At 36.8% G+C, this 18803-nt stretch overlaps 4 protein-coding genes across 16 annotated transcripts; 1 reads left to right on the top strand and 3 right to left on the bottom strand.

Moving 5' to 3' along the window:
• Positions 1 to 950: 950 nt before the first annotated feature.
• LOC114742676 (DNA-binding protein DDB_G0278111-like) lies at positions 951 to 4375 on the bottom strand. Of its 3 annotated transcripts, none has more exons than XM_028930902.1 (8): positions 4218 to 4375; positions 3510 to 3575; positions 3365 to 3414; positions 3150 to 3214; positions 2419 to 2510; positions 1386 to 1457; positions 1236 to 1300; positions 951 to 969 (listed from the first exon to the last, which is right to left on the bottom strand). In XM_028930902.1, the coding sequence occupies exons 1-7, from the start codon at positions 4218 to 4220 to the stop codon at positions 1262 to 1264; spliced, it is 387 nt and encodes a 128-aa protein (XP_028786735.1). In that variant the 5' UTR covers positions 4221 to 4375; the 3' UTR covers positions 951 to 969; positions 1236 to 1261. The 3 variants fall into 3 exon arrangements, with proteins under 3 accessions (XP_028786735.1, XP_028786734.1, XP_028786733.1); XM_028930901.1 differs by lacking the exon at positions 951 to 969 and adding an exon at positions 1025 to 1121; XM_028930900.1 differs by lacking the exon at positions 951 to 969 and having other exon boundaries at positions 1113 to 1300.
• Positions 4376 to 6693: 2318 nt separating this feature from the next.
• Positions 6694 to 9940, top strand: LOC114742673 (uncharacterized). 4 transcript variants are annotated; one of them, XR_003739897.1, is made up of 3 exons: positions 6694 to 7968; positions 8753 to 9553; positions 9643 to 9940. XR_003739897.1 is itself a non-coding variant. In XM_028930892.1 (2 exons), the coding sequence occupies exon 1, from the start codon at positions 6821 to 6823 to the stop codon at positions 7952 to 7954; it is 1134 nt and encodes a 377-aa protein (XP_028786725.1). In that variant the 5' UTR covers positions 6694 to 6820; the 3' UTR covers positions 7955 to 7968; positions 9647 to 9940. The 4 variants fall into 4 exon arrangements, 3 of the variants coding, with proteins under 3 accessions (XP_028786725.1, XP_028786724.1, XP_028786726.1); XM_028930892.1 differs by lacking the exon at positions 8753 to 9553 and having other exon boundaries at positions 9647 to 9940; XM_028930891.1 differs by lacking the exon at positions 8753 to 9553.
• Positions 9941 to 10015: 75 nt separating this feature from the next.
• On the bottom strand, positions 10016 to 12905 carry LOC114742674 (pterin-4-alpha-carbinolamine dehydratase 2, mitochondrial-like). 6 transcript variants are annotated; one of them, XM_028930894.1, is made up of 7 exons: positions 12687 to 12905; positions 12061 to 12155; positions 11353 to 11438; positions 11153 to 11276; positions 10997 to 11065; positions 10693 to 10890; positions 10354 to 10602 (listed from the first exon to the last, which is right to left on the bottom strand). In XM_028930894.1, exons 1-7 carry the CDS (start codon positions 12779 to 12781, stop codon positions 10541 to 10543), a joined length of 729 nt encoding a protein of 242 aa, XP_028786727.1. In that variant the 5' UTR covers positions 12782 to 12905; the 3' UTR covers positions 10354 to 10540. The 6 variants fall into 6 exon arrangements, with proteins under 6 accessions (XP_028786730.1, XP_028786732.1, XP_028786727.1 ...); XM_028930895.1 differs by having other exon boundaries at positions 12061 to 12146; XM_028930896.1 differs by having other exon boundaries at positions 10587 to 10608; positions 10680 to 10890.
• A 791-nt stretch (positions 12906 to 13696) lies between these two features.
• Positions 13697 to 18756, bottom strand: LOC114742670 (zinc transport protein ZntB). Of its 3 annotated transcripts, XM_028930887.1 has the most exons (7): positions 17873 to 18756; positions 16787 to 16975; positions 16583 to 16674; positions 15783 to 15842; positions 15622 to 15691; positions 14799 to 15002; positions 13697 to 14309 (listed from the first exon to the last, which is right to left on the bottom strand). In XM_028930887.1, the coding sequence occupies exons 1-7, from the start codon at positions 18296 to 18298 to the stop codon at positions 13923 to 13925; spliced, it is 1428 nt and encodes a 475-aa protein (XP_028786720.1). In that variant the 5' UTR covers positions 18299 to 18756; the 3' UTR covers positions 13697 to 13922. The 3 variants fall into 3 exon arrangements, with proteins under 3 accessions (XP_028786720.1, XP_028786721.1, XP_028786722.1); XM_028930888.1 differs by lacking the exon at positions 16787 to 16975; XM_028930889.1 differs by lacking the exons at positions 16583 to 16674; positions 16787 to 16975 and having other exon boundaries at positions 15783 to 15850.
• Between the last annotated feature and the right edge of the window lie 47 nt (positions 18757 to 18803).

The following is an 18803-nucleotide window of genomic DNA, read 5'->3' as shown; positions in this document are numbered from 1 at the left end:
CATCCAATGCTCATGGGGACTATTTCCAGCCCATAATAACATTATGCTCTCCAGGCCTTAAATGTTAAGAACCGCATAGAAAGTTTATTTTAGTATTAATTTTTAATCTATTTTATTTCTCATATTTGTCATGTTCTTAAAATTAATTTATTTAACTTATATATAATCTAATTTTATATAAGCGTATCTTAGAAAAATCGCACCAAATTTGAGTGGCTCTTGCATAATTGAGACGGTAAGCAGTCAAGTGATTAGTTGTAATGATATCACATCTAGAGTCGAGCATACAAATTGGAAAACCAGACACTTCCCCTACACTAAAATAATAAATGCAATTATGCAGAAGACAAAATCATACGCAGCTCAAGATACGCTAACGTGGCACCGTAGTCAAGCCAAGGCCCTAATCAGATTCTTATAGGCTATTATTATAATAAAACTAATTAATTCAATCATAATTTTTTATTTTTGTCTACAGAACTCAAGAGATATTTCTCATTTATAAAATTATTTTATTTGATTTCTCATCTTATTTCATTCCATTCCACATGAGAAAGGGAACACACCTATCGCGTGACATCAACACTACGATAGGTCTGTTCGGCTCAAATGGAGATTCGAGTTTGGATACGCATAAACCTAAAATAATGATACCAGTAAATTAATCCGGAGTTTGACTCAATTAAGCAAATAAGTTATGAGCCCAATCGGCTACAAACAGATTAAAGCAGATTTGTGCCATTCATGTCAGGTCACAACCTTGGAAGGAGAAACCTCCATGTCTTCCATCAATCCAATCTGTTCACAAGCTCTCTTCATAGACTTAACCTGCTGGTACATTTGCTGACTAGTAAATGGGCCTAAACAGGCACCAACAACCAGAGATGAAAAATTATTCTTACTCATCTCCAAGTCTCGCCAAGCCCAAACAGCTTGCGCTCATTTGTGATTATTACATCTAAAAAGGTTCTGTGAAGAGAGTACTGAATGTTAAGTAAACTATATATCTCAGGTCATGTAAACGTAACCATAAATTTTGCAGATGCCACCCACAAGATAGATATTGTCATACATATGAATGTGCCCGGTTACAAATGAAAACTCTTCCAGAGTAATTCGAACTGGCAAGGGGCAAAAATTCAAAATCATAAACTGAAACATATATGTCTTGCAACTCAAACGATATACTGTGTGGTTTAATGCACAATAAAGCATCATATTAATACTCCGCACACCTTTCGAAGGGATATCATAGCAACAGCTAATCATCATCATCAAGGACACTGCGACGCCTTTGTATCTGAAAATGTAACAAGATGTATAACACAGCGGGTAATTATACCTAATTTGAAAAAGAATGGGATAGCCAGTAGTCTACAACTTACAGTAACTTTCGTCTGCTTGGTTGTTTGGTTGTTTATCTGCTCCAGCAATGATATGAGTCTTTCTTCAGAAACCTGCACATGCCATTAAATAGATAAAATGCCATACTCTAATTCCTCACACGCAATACACTTCAACTTCCAAATGGATCTGATCTTATTTATTCCCTTTTCTTCTCAGTTGATTACTACAAAATGAGCCTCTTCAGAGAAAGGAATAGAAATGAATGATGTAGGCCATGACAATGTTAGGTTTAGAAAAGAATAAGAAAAAAAATTATTTTTATATTTTGCTACCTAAAACTAATGGACTTGAATAATGATGTCAATGCAACGGGCGTTTAACCCCGAGAATTTCAGGCTTTCCTACGATCAGAGATCCGATGATCTTCTCAATGATGAGGCAGCTTCTTGAACTATGGCGATGGCCAAAGCTTCATCATCTCCAATCCAATGGCAGTGGCTCTATAGAGTTCAAGACCCACTGCTCAATAGCCTGCTAATCAAAGGCATTTTTGTCCTCACATTTTGATTCACCACAAAGTTTTTCCCCCTCCAAGTTTTAGATGGACTTTGTGAAATCACAATTCTTTTAACACTAAAACTAGTAAACAAACAGGACCTAAATTACTTTCCTACATTTTCCTACTACGTTCAAAATGTTATTCCTTTTCATCTAAACTTGAAGTGTGCCAGTAGGCTTAAACCTTCACTATCATCAAACAGAATAGATAATTTATAACCATAAATGAAATTGCAGTTACTTGTCATGAAATATTAAACATACTCAATAACACAAGCCGCTTGTTTAGAGTACAATCGACAGTTTACTATCTTTTGCTAGTTTTAATTAGTGTCAACCACAAGACAATGCATGGCACTATAGATTGATCAACATTTCTCAGCATCAAAGATTGTAGAATGATTGGTTGCACAAGAGTTACAACGGAGTTCAAAAGGATGGAAAATATAGAAATAGAATCATCATTAGAATAAGAAGTAGAGAAGTTGCAGCAAATGACAAGATCCAAAGTACCTTTTCTGTTATCTGCCCCATTTGAGCAGCTCTCAATATGACATCTTCAACACCTCTTGCTTTCTCAGGTTTCACCAAAGCAATTCGAGCAACTACATATAATGATAGCACAAACAAGAAAGATATAAAAGCGTCAATTACATGCAGAATATAAAGGAAAAGATCAAAACGTAAATAGCAAATTAGCATGCTATCGTAAACAATGGAACATACAAATGTACAATACAATAATACATCATTCTAAGTGAGGGGAGGAAGGATGACAGCAGAGAATGAGAGAGAGAAAGCTCATCTTGAAACAAAGAATGGCTCTATTGCCAGTGACATCTTTAATGAGCTGGTTTTGTAACACCGTTTTGACTAAAAGTTTTGAAGGTAATCTCATCCATGAATATAACCCATTTTAGATGCCTTTTTTTTCATCTTAAAAAAATGTCTTTTATTTTCTTGCCCCTAAATGCTATGATTTCTTACCACACTTCCCCCAAATTGTCTCAACATAGATATAACTAAATTATACAACCGCCAATTGCATCCAAGTAAAAGTAGCACTTTTAATCTTCTGTCAGACCCTCTGAAGAGTAGCATTGAACAGACTATCAAATAAAGTTGCTTCTATAACAATTATCAATTAAAGGATCAAACCAAAACCGGAAGGAAGATTTAGTGCTCTTTAATAGATAAAAAGTGACTAGACAAACAAGAATCCAAAAATTCAGGTATAAACTTACGTCTTTCTCGAGCCTCAGCAGACAATATCTGACTGAGCATCATTTGTCTTCGCTCCTCCGCCTCCCTAAATAAATTGTTTTCTCGTTCAGGTGAATAATCTTTCATCCCAAAAACATTAAATGCAGAAAAGGAAAAAAATATTTCAAATATAATTTATAGAACGAAGAAGAAAAGCTCGTGTAATTGTACAGCAATTTAGTATTAAGTGACTGACCTCTTAGCATCCTCCTGAGCCTTCTGCTGTTCAGAGTTTTGTTGACTTCCCTGATAACAATAATGACATGACCAGCAACATCAATATACAATATACTTTCTCTCTTATAGGACTGAGTAAATTTAAAGCCCTAGTGACCACTAACCATGCCTTGCTGAGCCATAAGCTCCTGCATCCTTCTCTTTCTGATTGCTTCTAACTCAGGATCAGCCTGAAAAACAGTAAGTAGCTTTATTAACTAATCTGGAAGAAGTATGAAACTAGGAACCCATAAACCAAAACGTTGAAGCACAAGTCAGTAGAGGGGTGCACTTTGACAGAGATACAAGGTTTGACTAATTTTTCAGGGCTGCCTCACGAGTAATTACAGTTCAAAGGTGGTAGACCAGAGAACAACAAGAATATTAACTAAGAGAAGCCCAATAAACAAAATGCAGAGCACCATGAAATCCAAAGTTTGCAATTCCACAGAGGGATCATCTCAATTCTTTGAGATTTCAAAGTTCAAGGTTTCTAAGGTCCGTAGCTCTTATTCAAGCTCAAAAACTCGTAAAGAAACTAGTTTAACACCGATATCAAGCGTCATAATCTCCGCCACCAAATTACCAAAGAAGACATCCAGCATGTAAACAGATCAGTGCTAACCCCCCCACCCCACCCCACCCCAAAAAAAAAACGAAGTCTACTCATGTCAACACGACATGTTTAGGTCAGAAAACATTCAAAATTCGGAAAGAGGATAAATCCTCAACACCCTGATGCAGAGTCCCTCCGTTTTCAGGGGAAATAAAGCAGAAAAATCAGGGGAAATAAAGCAGAAAACGATATAAACGGTTCCATTCATTGAACGCACCATTGGTAAGCTAAGCAGAGTAAACCCTAGAGAACCGAAAGTGAACTTCCCGATTCACCACCTAGGACGAGTAGTAGGATGGAGCAACCTCCTCACCAACTGAACCACGAAAGGCCTTTTGTTTAGAGGTCGCGTTTGTAATACGCGATTGCCCTTTTGTTAAAAGATCGCGTTTGCCTTTGTCAGAAGTCAGAATTCAAACAGAGAGCCTATCGGGTGTCGTGGCAAGCGACCATCGTCCATAGCTCTACACGTGAGAGACCTCGGGCGTTATTTAAATGGGCCCACTCTATCGGCCCACTATGAATCTCGCCAGCTAATGGGCCTTTCATTGCGCAACTCTGCTAATGGGTTTGGTGCATGCTCCTTATTATTTGTTCGGGAACAAAAAATAACATCTGTATCCAAAAAAAAAAGGTCAACCTCTCGGACGTTTTTTTTTTCCATAACTGAATATATTGGGTTCAATGCATGTAACAAAAATTAAAGGAAAAATCACCCAAAAAAAAACTTAAAAATTAAAAAATTACATACAGACCCGTTCATAAAAATTGTTGTCATTTACCTATTAATTATTGTCAAAACCCATACTAATGTTGTAATGGTCCCTTCCAAAATTAAAATGATAACTATTAATTGTCTCTATAAAAAAATGATATTTTTTGCCAACAAAAAATGATATTAATTGGTTATAATTATTGTTAAAAATGATTAATTAGTTTTATGCATTTTCTCTTTTTATCTTTTTCAGGAACAACTAAATATAAATATATATATATATATATATATATAAGATATACGTAACTAGCAATTAATTTAAGTAGCGGCTTTAATCAGTAAATTGAATCATTGTTCAAACGGGGAAAGACATGTTCATGGACTTGTCTCAGGATTGGTCAGGCTCAGTGAGAAATTAGATTGAACTGGATGATTTTCACGAAATAAGTGTATAGTAAATTTGAACGAATGATCGAATTTTCTTGATACTGGATTTAACCTCTAAGGAGGCCCAAACAAAGAAAGACACAAATTTTTTTTTTGGGCAGAGAAGACCCGTGATTTGAGAGCAAAGAGATTTTTGTGATGCTGTGATAATGCAGCCTGCATTAAAGACAGATAACAACATTAAATAGTCATGCGCATTATTTTGCCAAATGCTTGTGGTTGGTAAACACTCTATTTCTTAGATGAATGAATGAGATTTTGAGCAAAGAAAGCAGAGAAGGTGACTAGTATGAGATGAGAGGACCTAAACGCCCTAAATTCATATGCATCCTCAGTTTTTTTCTAGCTCAGGATTGCCTTCTCTTTTCTTCAATTCCGATGTCCTCAACCTCAACCATATTTCACTCTAAATTTATTAATTAATAATAATACAAATACATTTACATACTTAACCAACCTCTGCTAAGTAATGACTAGTTGACTACCCTCCCCTGCTCTTCTCATTCTTTATTTTTTTCCCCTTCTTTTTCTTGTATAAAAGACAGTTTTATTAAAAACTAAGTAAAACAATATATAAAAAGGATTTCAACAGTTAACATATCAAGAAAGGTAACCATGAAGCCCAATAATAAAATATAAAAAAAAAACAAGTACATATATAGAAACGTAAAACAGAGAGTAAAAACATAGAGGTAGCAAAGTGCAAAAAGAAACTTGAATGTAATAATAGGTTCGCAGTTTAACCTAGTAGAGAACATCCCAGAACAAGTTTCTTGTCCCGCATCAACTAACCTAACTCCATGCATGGTTACTCTGAAGGCTCAAACAATCATGGAAAGAGTATCGACAAGCACACGTGTAAAACCATTCTCATAAGTTAACGTTACCGTGAGACATGAATACAACTCATGATCTCATGACATCTACACCATTTGAGGTGTTGAAAAAGAGGAATTTTTTCTTCTACTTGGCTTACATGTACCTTGTAAATTAAAAACTAGATTGAGATTTAATCCTTTTATAAAATATTAAATCTCAATAATTTTAAATAATAGGAATGAAATGTGAAGAGAGGAAAAAAAGAACAAATAAAATAAAAGATTCAAATCCGATCCGTACCCTCCCTCTGGGCTGAAATCTCAAACCCAATTTGTGAAGATCATATATGGTCTTCAAACCATTGTAGATCCAGATTCACATCAACTTTGTCCCCCCCCCCCAAGGTATAGCAGGGGAGATTTTATGATTCAAATATCAGTGTTAGAAAATTTGAATTTCATATATTTAAAGATTAACAATAAAATCCGTTAAATTTACTAATACGCAGCAAGTTATTTAAATATCTTACACTGCCTATAAAATTAACCGTATAATCCTCCGGTAAGAAACGTTTAATCCACAGTCAATGCTTGCGCGGCAGAATCGTTTCCTCTTTCTTTTTGTTTTTACATGGCATGACCACTGAATCATTACTCAAATCTCTCCGTCAACATCACTCTTTCTTTTTGCTAGTTTAGTCAAAACCTGAAGAAACTAAACAAATCCCATTTGAAGCTAATAACAAGGTCCTCTGGCTTCCAATTACCGAAGCAGACCTGCAGGTGTCAGGGACTCACTCACCGATACATAAGGCAAATCCAGAGACCTCAGCTGAGGAAATGGGCTTCACAATGGGTCTGAATCTTGTTCTTCTCGTCGCTATGGTGGCCACCAATATCCTCGCCCTCTACCACCTCACCGCCTCCTCGTTTCAGCCTCCCAGTTCCCCGAAAACGACTCAACATGTTCCCGATCAGCTCCTCCATCAACTCCATACGATACGCGCCACCGTGAATCGACTCACGCGCCTTCAGCAGTCATCTGGGAGTGACAATCCTGCTTCCGCCACTAAACCCACTGTCCCTTCAGATCTCTTGTTGTACTCTCGTTTGGCTCCTATAGCTTCGGCTTGCCATAACTACCCTGAGCTCCTGCACAAGTACATGAGCTACACTCCTTTCTCGCTCTGCCCTTCAGATTCCGACCTCGCTGAGACTCTCATTCTCCGCGGGTGTCACCCTCTTCCTCGCCGGCGATGTTTCACTAGAACCCCACAAAAACCTACTTCTTCTCTTCCACATAACCCCTTCCCTTCGTCGCTCCCGAGCTCCAATGTTATCTGGGATAAGTACTCCTGCAAAAGCTTTGATTGCCTCAACCGCTTCAATCCTAATATGGGTTTCGACCTATCTCAAGAGAGCTCCAAATTCATGAGCTACAAGACCGAATTGGATCTCCCGCTCCCACAATTGATGCAAATCGCAAAATCGGCGAAATCTGTTCTCCGTTTAGGTCTCGACATCGGTGGTGGCACGGGGACCTTTGCTGCGAGAATGAAGCTGCATAATGTGACGATAGTGACTACAACCATGAACGTGGCCGCGCCATACAGTGAGGCCGTGGCGCTGAGGGGGTTGGTGCCGCTGCATGTGCCGCTGCAGCAGAGGCTGCCATTGTTCGATGGTATTGTGGATCTTGTTCGATGCGGTCGCGCAGTAAACCGGTGGATCCCATTAACGATGATGGAGTTTATGTTCTATGATGTGGACAGAGTATTGAGGGGCGGAGGGTATCTGTGGATAGATCAATTCTTCAGCAAGAGAGTGGACCTTGAAAATGTTTATGCCCCTTTGATTGGAAAGTTTGGGTACAAAAAGGTGAAGTGGGCGATCGGAAATAAGACCGATGCTACTGGGTTGAAGAATGGAGAGGTTTACTTGACTGCCTTGCTTCAGAAGCCTCTATCGAGATGAAGTTAAATACAGAGGTAGCGTGCTGTCCCTAATTGGAAGGTCCTTTCTGTATCTAACACCCATATACTTTAAGTACGTTAAATGAAAATTACGTGATTCATGACTAGCTTTTATATGCATTCGCCATTGCAATTTGATTACATTATGTTGTAAGTGAATAGAAGTTATCCGTATAATAAAACACGATAGTTCGGTTTGATAGACCAATTCATGGTGAGCTGAGTAGTTATTGAATGCTTTAATAAATAGGTGACTTAATTGGTTGAACTTTGAGGGTTTCTAGTTATTGGAAGGACCAAGTTGTCTTTCAACATGAAGCTGATGGAAATATTATGTAACAAACATTTACAACGGCCTGGGGCCTAAGGACTACTTTGCTGTTTTCAATGCGTTTGTCTGCCCAGACTATGTACTATTTCATTCAATTACCTTGGATCTTGATTAGTGGAGGTCTTGGTTTCACTGAAATTTTCCATGGAATACTTTGACTCAAGAAGTTATATGCTTCAGTATCTTTTACAAAGGACATCGTTTCAATGTAACCGGAATTTTAGACTTATCAGAGGGGAAGCCATCTGGGCATCTACTGTTGATCAGTCTGAAGAATCATGTCTATTTTCTGCCATTGTGCATGAAGTGCTTCTAAACCTTTTAACAATGAGTATAGTATGTGGGATTGTCTATCATTTGCTTTTTCCAGAAGTTTGCCTCTCAAACTTCTAGACTCGTGGGGGAACAGTTGTGTTACTCCGCAACTCCCTAATTTGTTGTGCTGAAGTGTTTTTGTTTTGGTTGCAGTTAGATGTATTATGTGAGGATGATATGATCAGAAGTTAATTTTCCTGATCTTGCCTATTCTAGACTTGTTCCTGGGACAATCAACCACTTCATGTTTACAGTTTGACGCAATTAATAAGGGGTTGGATAGATTTCCTCTCATGGAACTCCTCACAATTGCATGACATGATTAGATTCCTCTAACATTAGAAAGGAACATAACTCTAATTTTATCAAATAAAATAATAGGTAACAATCACAGTCGTTGCTCTTTAACCATCCATCTACTATTTTTAGTGAGCTCACGTTTATGAAGTTAGACGTAGTTCGATTCATGTGAGAATAGATCCTGGATTATGCTAGAATTTTAGGTAGACATGCATTTCAGATTACAGGAAGGCAGTTTGCACTAAAATGCATGGGCCTTACATTCTATGATAATCCTGGTAACTCTTGTTCATGTTTTGAGCAATTAATGTCGATATCATCTACTTACCAAAAAAAAAAATGTCGATATCATCTGGGGCTTTGCATGTCACCCCCACACTTCACTTCTTACAGAGGAGGAAAAGAGTTCCCCCTTTATAAGGGTCACTACTGTACGTTAGAATAGCATAAGCTTTAACAACTAGTTTAGCACGTGACTTTCTATCATTTGCTTTGACCTAAAGTTTAACAGTTTTTGAACCAAAAAAAAAAATAAAGTCAAAATTCACGAAACATTTTTTGTAATATCAAAGTCTGCATGATTTTTCAGTAGGTTCTGTACCGATGATAAATAATCATGTTATTCTGCAACTCCCTGCAATTTTGCTGTGCTTAGTAAGATTATGTTCTTGATTGCAGTTAGAGATTGGAGTATTTGATATGAGAAATTGTTTATCCTAATTTCCTTGCACCTTCTACCTCAGGCAGTTCGTGAAGAAATACTGATACCTACTGGGACGGATTGCTCTGGTTGCCGGTTGTAAACGTTGCGAAGGCATCCACTCAATGAAGGAAACTTAAAGGAAGATAAAATGGAATTGTATATCGATAGTGGTCTTGGGACAAATGGCGAAGGAAAATATGCCCAATAGACTTTTTTTTTTTTTTGCTCATAGTTGTTTTTATTGTTATTTCAATTAATTGTTTAGAAATAAATTTTAGAAACGCCAATTGCCTGGTTAGCAATAATTTTTTAATACGATGGGTATTTTGAGGTTTGTCTTCAGTTGACTAAATTTCAACATACAATCCGGGAAATCCAAGAAACACAAACCAAACTCAGGACGCCCCTGCGGGTAAACTCAACAAATTCTTGTTGGTAAGTTTCGTTATCTCTGGAATTTGCAGAGCTCACCCTTTGAAATGGGAAGAGCACAACACTAGATTATAAGGTTGCCATTAGCACAGTGATCACGCCACAAGATGTTTTTCGAAATTCACTAACAACTAAAGCAACGAAGGCATCCCTCGTGCTGATTTTCTATTACGCTATTTGGGGAAACACCCATAGCCATCTCTCATTCTGCAGCTTTCCGCCTTAGTAGGTGATCCACAGGAAGCTTGTTGATCTTAGCAGCAAGTATGAAGTCATTTTCTGTCAGTCCGCCTGCATGAGCATAGATCACTTTGAAAAATGCCCAGGGAATAGATTCAATAAAACCCAGGATTAAATATCAGGAATCAAAAAAATACATAGTCCTGCTTTGCACGCATAAATTATAAAATGAAACCCAAGACAATCACTTCTCATTTGTTTCAGTACTGACATTACCATCTGCTTTCAAATCGAATTTTTTTAAGTTGCTTCCTTTTCTTTACTTGTTACGAGCAGCTTTTAAGCAAATAAAATAGCAAACTTAAAGCTACTGAATAGATGCCCACATCAAGGCCTCAGAAAATCATAAGAGCAAAGTAGCAAACTTAAAGCTACTGAATAGTGAATAGATGCCCAGATCAAGACTTCAGAAAATCACAAGAGCATGGGACCTTTTCCTTTTTGAAGAGGAAAAAATATACATTTATCTGCTTTACAGAGAGTGACAGGATAGCAAGAGCAGAGATGCATGATAAAAAGGAAAAAAAAAAATCAATGTCAATAAAGACAGACCAAATTATCTTATGCTTGAAATGTACTGTTTCATCGATGCTGTAGCCAGTAAGCACCAATATGCCTACACAAACTCGTGTTGATTTCACATCATGCGTGGGAAAAAGCTCTTTTGTATCATATTTCTACATGCCGACAATGGATCAAATAACTTGAATAGTAATTCATACCAACTGCATGAGTCCAAATCTCTATAGTAACATTGTTCCAACCAACAAGGTGAAGATCGGGATGATGACCTGCATTACAAACGCCTCAGTTATATCTTTTGTATAACCTTTAACATCAAACAATAATAGTAACACAACGAATAAAGAACATGATACCTTCATTTTCAGCAAGATCAGCAACTATCTTGAAAAGCTCCAACCCCTTGGTGAAAGATTTTACTTTCCATGACTGCCTCAGCTTCATTATACCATCTTCCTTTACCAAATTCCATCCAGCAACCTGACCACCCCGCGTAAATAACAAAAATGATGGCACTCGGAATTAGAATCAAAGAACTTGAAATTTATAAATGAACCTGCGGCATAAGAGAGTCTGCTACACCATCGGTCATGGGTCGCAATTCCTTTGTATTACATGGTACACACTTCTTAATTAACAGATCTAACAAACAGCCAGAAAACAAAAGGCATATTAGACGACGACACAAGGAGATTTTTGCATATGCGTGCTGTCATCAAACTAGTTTCTTACACAAAGAGCCAATTATTGAGACAAAGTAATAAAATAGCAAGGTTCATCAAAGAAATGATAATTTCTCTTAATAGGAAACAGGGAGAGTATAAAGCTGAAGTACCGAATACATCTATATGGACAATACAACTTTGAATGAGCAGAAAGTGAACAGGAGGGATATCGTTGAATATTGACAAGGCCCAAAAGCAAGGGCACAGGGGTCATTTGAAATTCAAATCCCATGAAACAATCGAAGAAACATCCATGAAACAATGAGAGAATCGTGTTTAAGATGGGACATCTAGCTATCACTCTCAGAGAAATGTAAATAAATATATGTATAAATATATTCATCTAAAAGGAGAGGAGTTTCAATCTATTGTATGCCAATGCATTTTCATCCATTCTCATCCCGTTGGCCATACTAAGAGCAGGAATTTGAAGCATAAACCTCAGTATTACTAATGAAAAATTAAAAATAATTAGATGTGAAAAGAATATACTTGCTCCGCAGCCAAGGAGCAAAAGACTGAAAAAGGTCTAGACGAACCTTTGCTAGTGCAATATGTTCTAAATCTGGGAAGTGACTTATTTGATGAGACTCCAACTTGATCCTTAGGTATGTCAATGACACGACTACATAAACTGCAAGCAAGTTAAAGTGGAATTCCAAAGAACAAAAATTCACGCTGAAAGCATGATAAGTAAAACTCACCAAACATTAAAAACTGTAAATAGTGAATAAATAGGTGTAAAATCAGTATATGCTTAGCAAATGCACGTTGGAAGGAAGGGGAAAACAACTTAGCAAATACACACACTCATAAATAATTATTTAAGCGACTAAAATTAGTAGAAGAGGATCCAGTACCTAGTAGAATACTACAGCCAAATCAATCCAAATCAACAAAAACACAGTGAAAATACTAAAGTCAAATCAAAATTTCAACTTAATGACGCCACGGTTCTAAAGTTTCCAATTGATAGCCAAGGCATTCATCACTGATAGATTCTCTCCCTAGTTTCTTACCCCAGGCAGGGGAAGATGGTATCGACTGGCGAAAATTAGACAATCACAGAAAGTGACACATCAAAATGCAAAATCCATATGAATGCGTAAACCCAAAAGAAAAATCTTGAAAACATGGAAAACCCAACCGAAGAAACAAATAGTACCATCCATCCGATCGAAGGAAGTCTTCAAACAACGGTGCAAACGAAGCCTTAAGGTTGGGTGAAGAGAGTAGGGGAAGCTGAAGAAACCGATTCATTCGCTAAAATTTGCCTCAGGCGGTGAGGCTTATTGCAGCTTGTATGATGCACTAACCGTTTCCGCCGGAATTTCGCCGAATGAGCGCAGCAAACCTTTTCACATTCCCCTTCCGCCCGGTAGGTACAACAAGTCTCCAATGCACGGCAGGCGTTTAATTTAATTTAATTTAATTTTTACAAAGCACAAATTTTCCATGTCTAAAAAATAAGTCACAACTTTTGACTCACATATCGCGCAATTTGTAATTTTCGTACCATATATTTCTTAGTTATGAATACAATATAATTTATTTCTCATATTTGCGTGGAAATGTATTTGATTAAAATATAAATTTTTTCTAAAATTATGAGATTGTTTTAAATCACATGTAGGTTATTCTTACGTGTTAGGTAAAATTTTAGGAATAAAAATTTTATATTTTAAGTAATATTATAAATTTATCAATAATTAATAATCTAATTACTAATTATGTTAATTTGAAATCGATCAAAGACATGTTATTGAAAAAGGTCTTTTAGTGCTATAAAAAAAGGCCTTTTATAATTTTGTGAAAAAAACTAATAAATTATTATTTTATCTTAAATTATGAATATCTCTTTTTTTATACCAGCGAGTTATGAATATATCAACGCATACGTATATGCGTGTGCAATATATACTGAATCAAAATCAGTAGTGCAACTTATTTTTCAGACTTAAAAAATATAGATAAATTCATAAATTTGTCTCTTGTAAAAGCACCATGGGGCTGCCGATAAAAAATGGTATCATGTGGTTTAAATATTAGAATTTTCAATAAAAAAATGAAAAAAATTATACGTAGGAATAATTATCAAGATTGTTATTAATGAATATCTGATGACATAGAAAATACCAATAACCACGAGATTGAACATTTCGCTATTTTGCATCATTTTAAAATTTGAATCTCTACTTCTTTCAATATTATTTTAAGTGCACTTTGTTTAGAAACAGCATCATTGCTAGAGAATAAAACAATAAATCAAATTTGCTATAATGGTTTGAGACCCTATAATACTAACTACGATATCGTTTACTTTATACAAGACGCTTCAACTTGCAGGACACTGACTCAATTTTCTGACATCAACCCTGACAAGTTAGATTACAAATTCTCTCTATTGTATGAGAAAGTAGTCTGCATCCTGACCAAAAGTATCCCCAGCAGTAGGAGGTAAGTTACTTCGTTGAACACTTTCACGAACTTTAGCATGAGTCTCTGCTTCATGTTGAAACATCCTCACCAATTCTTGCAACTCGAGCTTCCTAACTTCAACCTGTTCCTCGGCAATAGGTTTCCTGAGTCCGAGGTAAGACAGACCAAGTGCAATAAGCACTCCTCCTATAAAGAATGTGATGACTGTGAAGACACCAAATGCATATGGTGTATTTGCTGCCCCAGGTATTCCATCAACGTTAATTCCAAATAGTCCAGTAATGACGGTAAGGACAACGCCAACTCCCCCAAATACGCCTAAATTATGGGTCACTCGCAGGCTTCTGTCCTGAATTAGTATTCAACAAATGCGTCAACAGTTTAGGTGTCAGTATGAGAACAGTTATGGAGAAATCATTTTGAATACTGTTTGTGTAGGAATGGCAATGGATTGGAGTAGGACTTAGTTTGCAATATCCATCCTCATCTTGTTATTCATTTTGTTCAATACCCACGCTTATGATTATGTTTTTTTCTAAAAAAAAGGGGGGGGGGGGTTTGGTTTCTTTTCTACTAATATCCGTGGGTATTTTATCGCCTGATACCCATCTCTACTTATAAGTTCAAACCTCATCATAGATGGTTTTGTAGATTTATATGATGTAGGAATATGAGGCAAAATAGAGATCGAGCTACTTGGCCCAAACATGCTCGAAGCCCTGATTGGATGTTAACTTATCCGACCCAACCAAGATGCGACATGCAGAGTAAATATCGGTGTAAGTTGTCATCCTGTGTTTGAAAATAAGAACTGGGGTGAAAAACTTGGCAACAATACCTGAAGCCAGGCACGAACACTACTCAGCATAACATCTTGAATGGTAAATAGGCGGCCTCGAACTGCTTCTTGCTCCTCAATCATGTTCCTTGTTCTCTTTCTAATTCCCTCTAACACATTTCTTGCCACATTGCCTCTCACATGTTGGAGAAGCTCAAACACAATCTCCTCTCTCGCATGCAGTGACCACTTTACTCTGATAACCTGCAGTGGAAACACAATAGTAAAGACAATGGATAACGCTCCAGTCTCTCCTGCATGGTGCATACAAACTGAGAAGTAAGAGCTATAATATGTGTGCCTGAGTGATTAACATTAAAATGATCAACACACATGAGATCTTCCATATCTCTATAAACGAACAGTTATTCCTTAATATAACCTTTCTACCGGTTATCAGACAAAATAAACATGTGCTGCCTCCATTAAAACCCCAACATCTGTCGTTGTCATCATTAATATTTGAAAAATTAATATCCAAATATGATTTTTTAACCATATGTTTCAGAGACAAATTAATCACTATTAGCAGCACATTTTCCTTACTAAAACATACCAATTAATAATATTACTTCATCTGTTTAACTTTTGTCAGTAAGAGTGTAAGAAACTGCTCCCACGTCAAACGACATACTCAATGTTCAGTTGTTCACAGAAACTCCATAGAAATTATTCAATAAGAAAGTAGCAGACCAAGCCAATATAAAAAGAAATGGTATGCTTCATGTAAAAATGATCGAAAGAAATATATTTGGGCTTACAATTACTCATATAGCTCATAATAAGAAATTCCTTCAAAGAAATATTTTCTGAATCAACATACCTGTCTAGATAACCTTCTGATTTCTTGATTAAGAATTATGCTTAAAAGGTTTATGTCTTCATGGTTTCTCCTAGTCAAAAGGAAAACTCTCAATTTAGCGCAGAGCCATTTTAAAGTAACACTAAAATTTGAATTGCCACACATAATGCACAGTAACAAACCTGTTCATAAACTTCAATTCAATCTCATCCGCTGCCCCAAATATTGTTTTACGGAATAACCTGGATATCTAAAGAAGATTATTAAACCAAAGTAACAAAATTGAAGTTCTCTATGAATTGTAGTTTCCGAAGTGCCATTCCATCACACAGAGTCATGCCTCGATGCAAACATGAGGCCAATTCCTAACATAGCATGCCACTTTTTATGAAGCATGACTCAGATGCAAATAAGCCCATGTATAGTCAATTTCTGAGAGGAAATAAGTCTTACAATCACAATCTTGAACTTCAATTATTTTTGTTTTTATTTAGATTTTCTTGATTTTGTGATCTTATCTCCATAAAATCACGACTTTGCATGTTATATAAATGAAACAAACAAACACACACACACACACACACACACACACACACACAGAGACACAGAGCTACGAAGGAAAATGATATTCAGCCATTCAAGAATGCATTTGCTGATACGATGCCAAACATTTACCCCTTTTTTCTTTCAGTCAGGGACCCCCTAAGAGTTTCTTCGGAATGATAACTGATTTATGAATCCTCAAGCATATAAAAAGTTAACGGAAATGTGCCAAGTTATAAGGCAATTATCAGTTTAGTCTTCTTTACAGGAAAAACGAATGCGCAGCCAGAAAAGGAGAAACAAAGATGTTTCAAAAAGTTAAAACTAAAGCATAGAACACAGCATGAAACATGAGATATAAATATACCACGCACATGACCTGTTTCAAATGCTACTGTTCATACCAAATAAATCACATATCAGATAATGTTGTCATTACCTATCATCCCATTGAGAAAGGTGGCATGCTAAACGTGCTATAACTTCATGCACAGTTCTTGGCATGTCATACCCTCCAACAGAAAGAAGCTCCTAAACCAAAGCAGAGTGCTGAAGCAATGAAACATATTTTTAAAAGTAGAATGCACATGGTAGTGAACTTGTGGCTAGATGTCATCAAAGAAATATGCCAAGGAAGAAAAACCTGGACTTCTGTGATACCCAAAACATTCACTCTTGACACGGACCCCTTTACGTGCATTACAGTTACTAGGAAGTTTTGTGCTTGCCAGGACCTAAGTACCACAGGGACATCATCTTCGTCATCAAAGGGATCACCAACAGACTGTCCTAAGAGCTCAAATAACAGACCTCCAGCAACTCTAACTGGGATCTATATACAAGAGAACAACTTCAGCAATAACCGAGAAACTAGAGGCCGAAGAAATAACCCCTTAGAGTAGGAAAACATTCATTGCTTGTTGCAAATATTGTTCAACAACAAGATTCCTTCTAACATCTATCCTATATTAGCAGTTAAGGATACATTAGGGCTAGAGTAGATCATTCACAAAGATGAGAATTAGAATGATTAGTTGACAATAGATTTTAAAAAATAGTTGGAAAGAAGAAAAAGGAAATGGATCATTTTGACAAACATGTTATTCCAACTTTTTATTCGATCTGAAGGCAAGTAATACATAACACAGTTTACATGCACTTCCTCACCTGTATGTAAAAATGCTTAATACTGGAAACATGCTCACTTAGCTATAGGTGACAATAGTTGATATACTATCAACATATAAAATCAGCAACAAAGCATCTTGCTCATCCAAGATCGGTTCATTTTTTACTTTGTTATTATGGAAGCTGATCTAACAAACAGCAACCCAACAAGCCCCCAGACCAGAAACAAACAAGTAACACCATTGAAGAGATAAGATATGACTTCTTTATATATAGTGGCTAAAGCTGTTGAAGAAGGTCAAAACACTTGCTATTTTAGTGCAATCTTCATTCAAAGATCATCCACAATTCATAATCAAGATTTTCCCCCCAAAAGTTTTGCAAATTATGGAATTCATTTCTTTAGTTTCTCTCTTTAGAGTTTTAGCATATGTATTTCTGATTTTCTTGCTGACATTGTCACTGATCTTGTAAGCTTAGCCTAAGACAGCACCAAGAGCTTGATATTGCGCATTGGAAATGATCTTTAGCAAAGTAGTGTCCAAGATCAGATTTGAAGACAATAACATCTAAGAGTAGAAAAACGGAAAATACAATTTACCTCATAGAGAAGATGTTTCATTCTCTCACTTATTAGCCGACTTTCATCTCTTAGAGCTACACTGATGGCAGGATGAAGCCACTGAGCATTTCTAAGCCACACCTCAATGTTGGGGTGACCTGCAGCCACATTGCACCACCATATGGGTCCTGATGGGCGCTCCCAGTAGGGAGCTGCTAAATCTGCCACAGTGAAATCATCTTCATCGTCTGCTGTCCCAAACTGCTGTGAGGCCCAGGCTCCATCAACCTGAACAGTTTGGACAAGCTCCAAAATTCTTGTCCACCCAATTGGCACCCAATGACTACGCTCATACTTTTCTGCAGCATTAAATTGGCCAGACTGAAAAAACTGGCCATCTTGGTCATCTGAGTTATGCAACCGACTACCACTTAAATGAAATGCAGATGATGACTCTGACAACATGTTTCTATCTGGTCTCAGGGAAGCCCCTCTTGAACCATTTGCAGGGACATATATTTAGGATATTCAACATCCATTTGTTGTTTATCTGGGATAGTTGAAGGGGAACTTGATTGAACTGATTTTCTTTGACCTCGAACAAATTCAAAGGCACAAATAAGCCCATCAGTCCAAAGGTCAATTTGAGAATAATTATCCTTAACATCACAAGTTTTAACGTTTGCAGGTTTCATCTTTTTGCTCAGGGAGTGCGAATGGTCTCTTTCTCTATGTCACTCATTTTCACCTCCACCCAAGGGTATGCACAAAAGTAAAGCATCCAACATGTATCATCATGTCAAGGTATCTCTGGACCAGAAACTTCACAAAGCACACCACTCTTCCACGAACAGCATCATAAAGGACAGATTCTGTCATGTGATGTTTGAAAAAATTAGTTTGACTTCACATCTTGGTTTGATCATCAATAGAAAAATTTCTAAGGGACCATAAATTAATTGTGCAATTT

Source organism: Neltuma alba, unplaced genomic scaffold (genome assembly GCF_004799145.2).
Source record: "Neltuma alba isolate B1F8T4 unplaced genomic scaffold, ASM479914v2 tig00003853_pilon, whole genome shotgun sequence".
NCBI lineage: Eukaryota > Viridiplantae > Streptophyta > Magnoliopsida > Fabales > Fabaceae > Neltuma > Neltuma alba.
The sequence above is the reverse complement of the archived record's forward strand: the minus strand, read 5'-3'. Positions and strand labels throughout refer to the sequence as shown.

Coding starts and splice junctions, on each gene's coding strand:
- LOC114742676 (XM_028930902.1), bottom strand. Junction 3,215..3,364: donor GCTCAGGAGGATGCTAAGAG/GTCAGTCACTTA, acceptor CAATTTATTTAG/GGAGGCGGAGGAGCGAAGAC. Junction 1,301..1,385: donor CCAAGCAGACGAAAGTTACT/GTAAGTTGTAGA, acceptor TTACATTTTCAG/ATACAAAGGCGTCGCAGTGT.
- LOC114742673 (XM_028930892.1), top strand. CDS start 6,821: ATGGGCTTCACAATGGGTCTGAATCTTGTTCTTCTCGTCGCTATGGTG.
- LOC114742674 (XM_028930894.1), bottom strand. CDS start 12,781: ATGAATCGGTTTCTTCAGCTTCCCCTACTCTCTTCACCCAACCTTAAG. Junction 11,439..12,060: donor AACATATTGCACTAGCAAAG/GTTCGTCTAGAC, acceptor GCTGTTTGTTAG/ATCTGTTAATTAAGAAGTGT. Junction 11,277..11,352: donor CAGACTCTCTTATGCCGCAG/GTTCATTTATAA, acceptor CGGGGTGGTCAG/GTTGCTGGATGGAATTTGGT.
- LOC114742670 (XM_028930887.1), bottom strand. CDS start 18,298: ATGTTGTCAGAGTCATCATCTGCATTTCATTTAAGTGGTAGTCGGTTG. Junction 15,843..16,582: donor CTTTCTCAATGGGATGATAG/GTAATGACAACA, acceptor TTAGATATCCAG/GTTATTCCGTAAAACAATAT. Junction 14,310..14,798: donor GTGTTCGTGCCTGGCTTCAG/GTATTGTTGCCA, acceptor ATACTAATTCAG/GACAGAAGCCTGCGAGTGAC.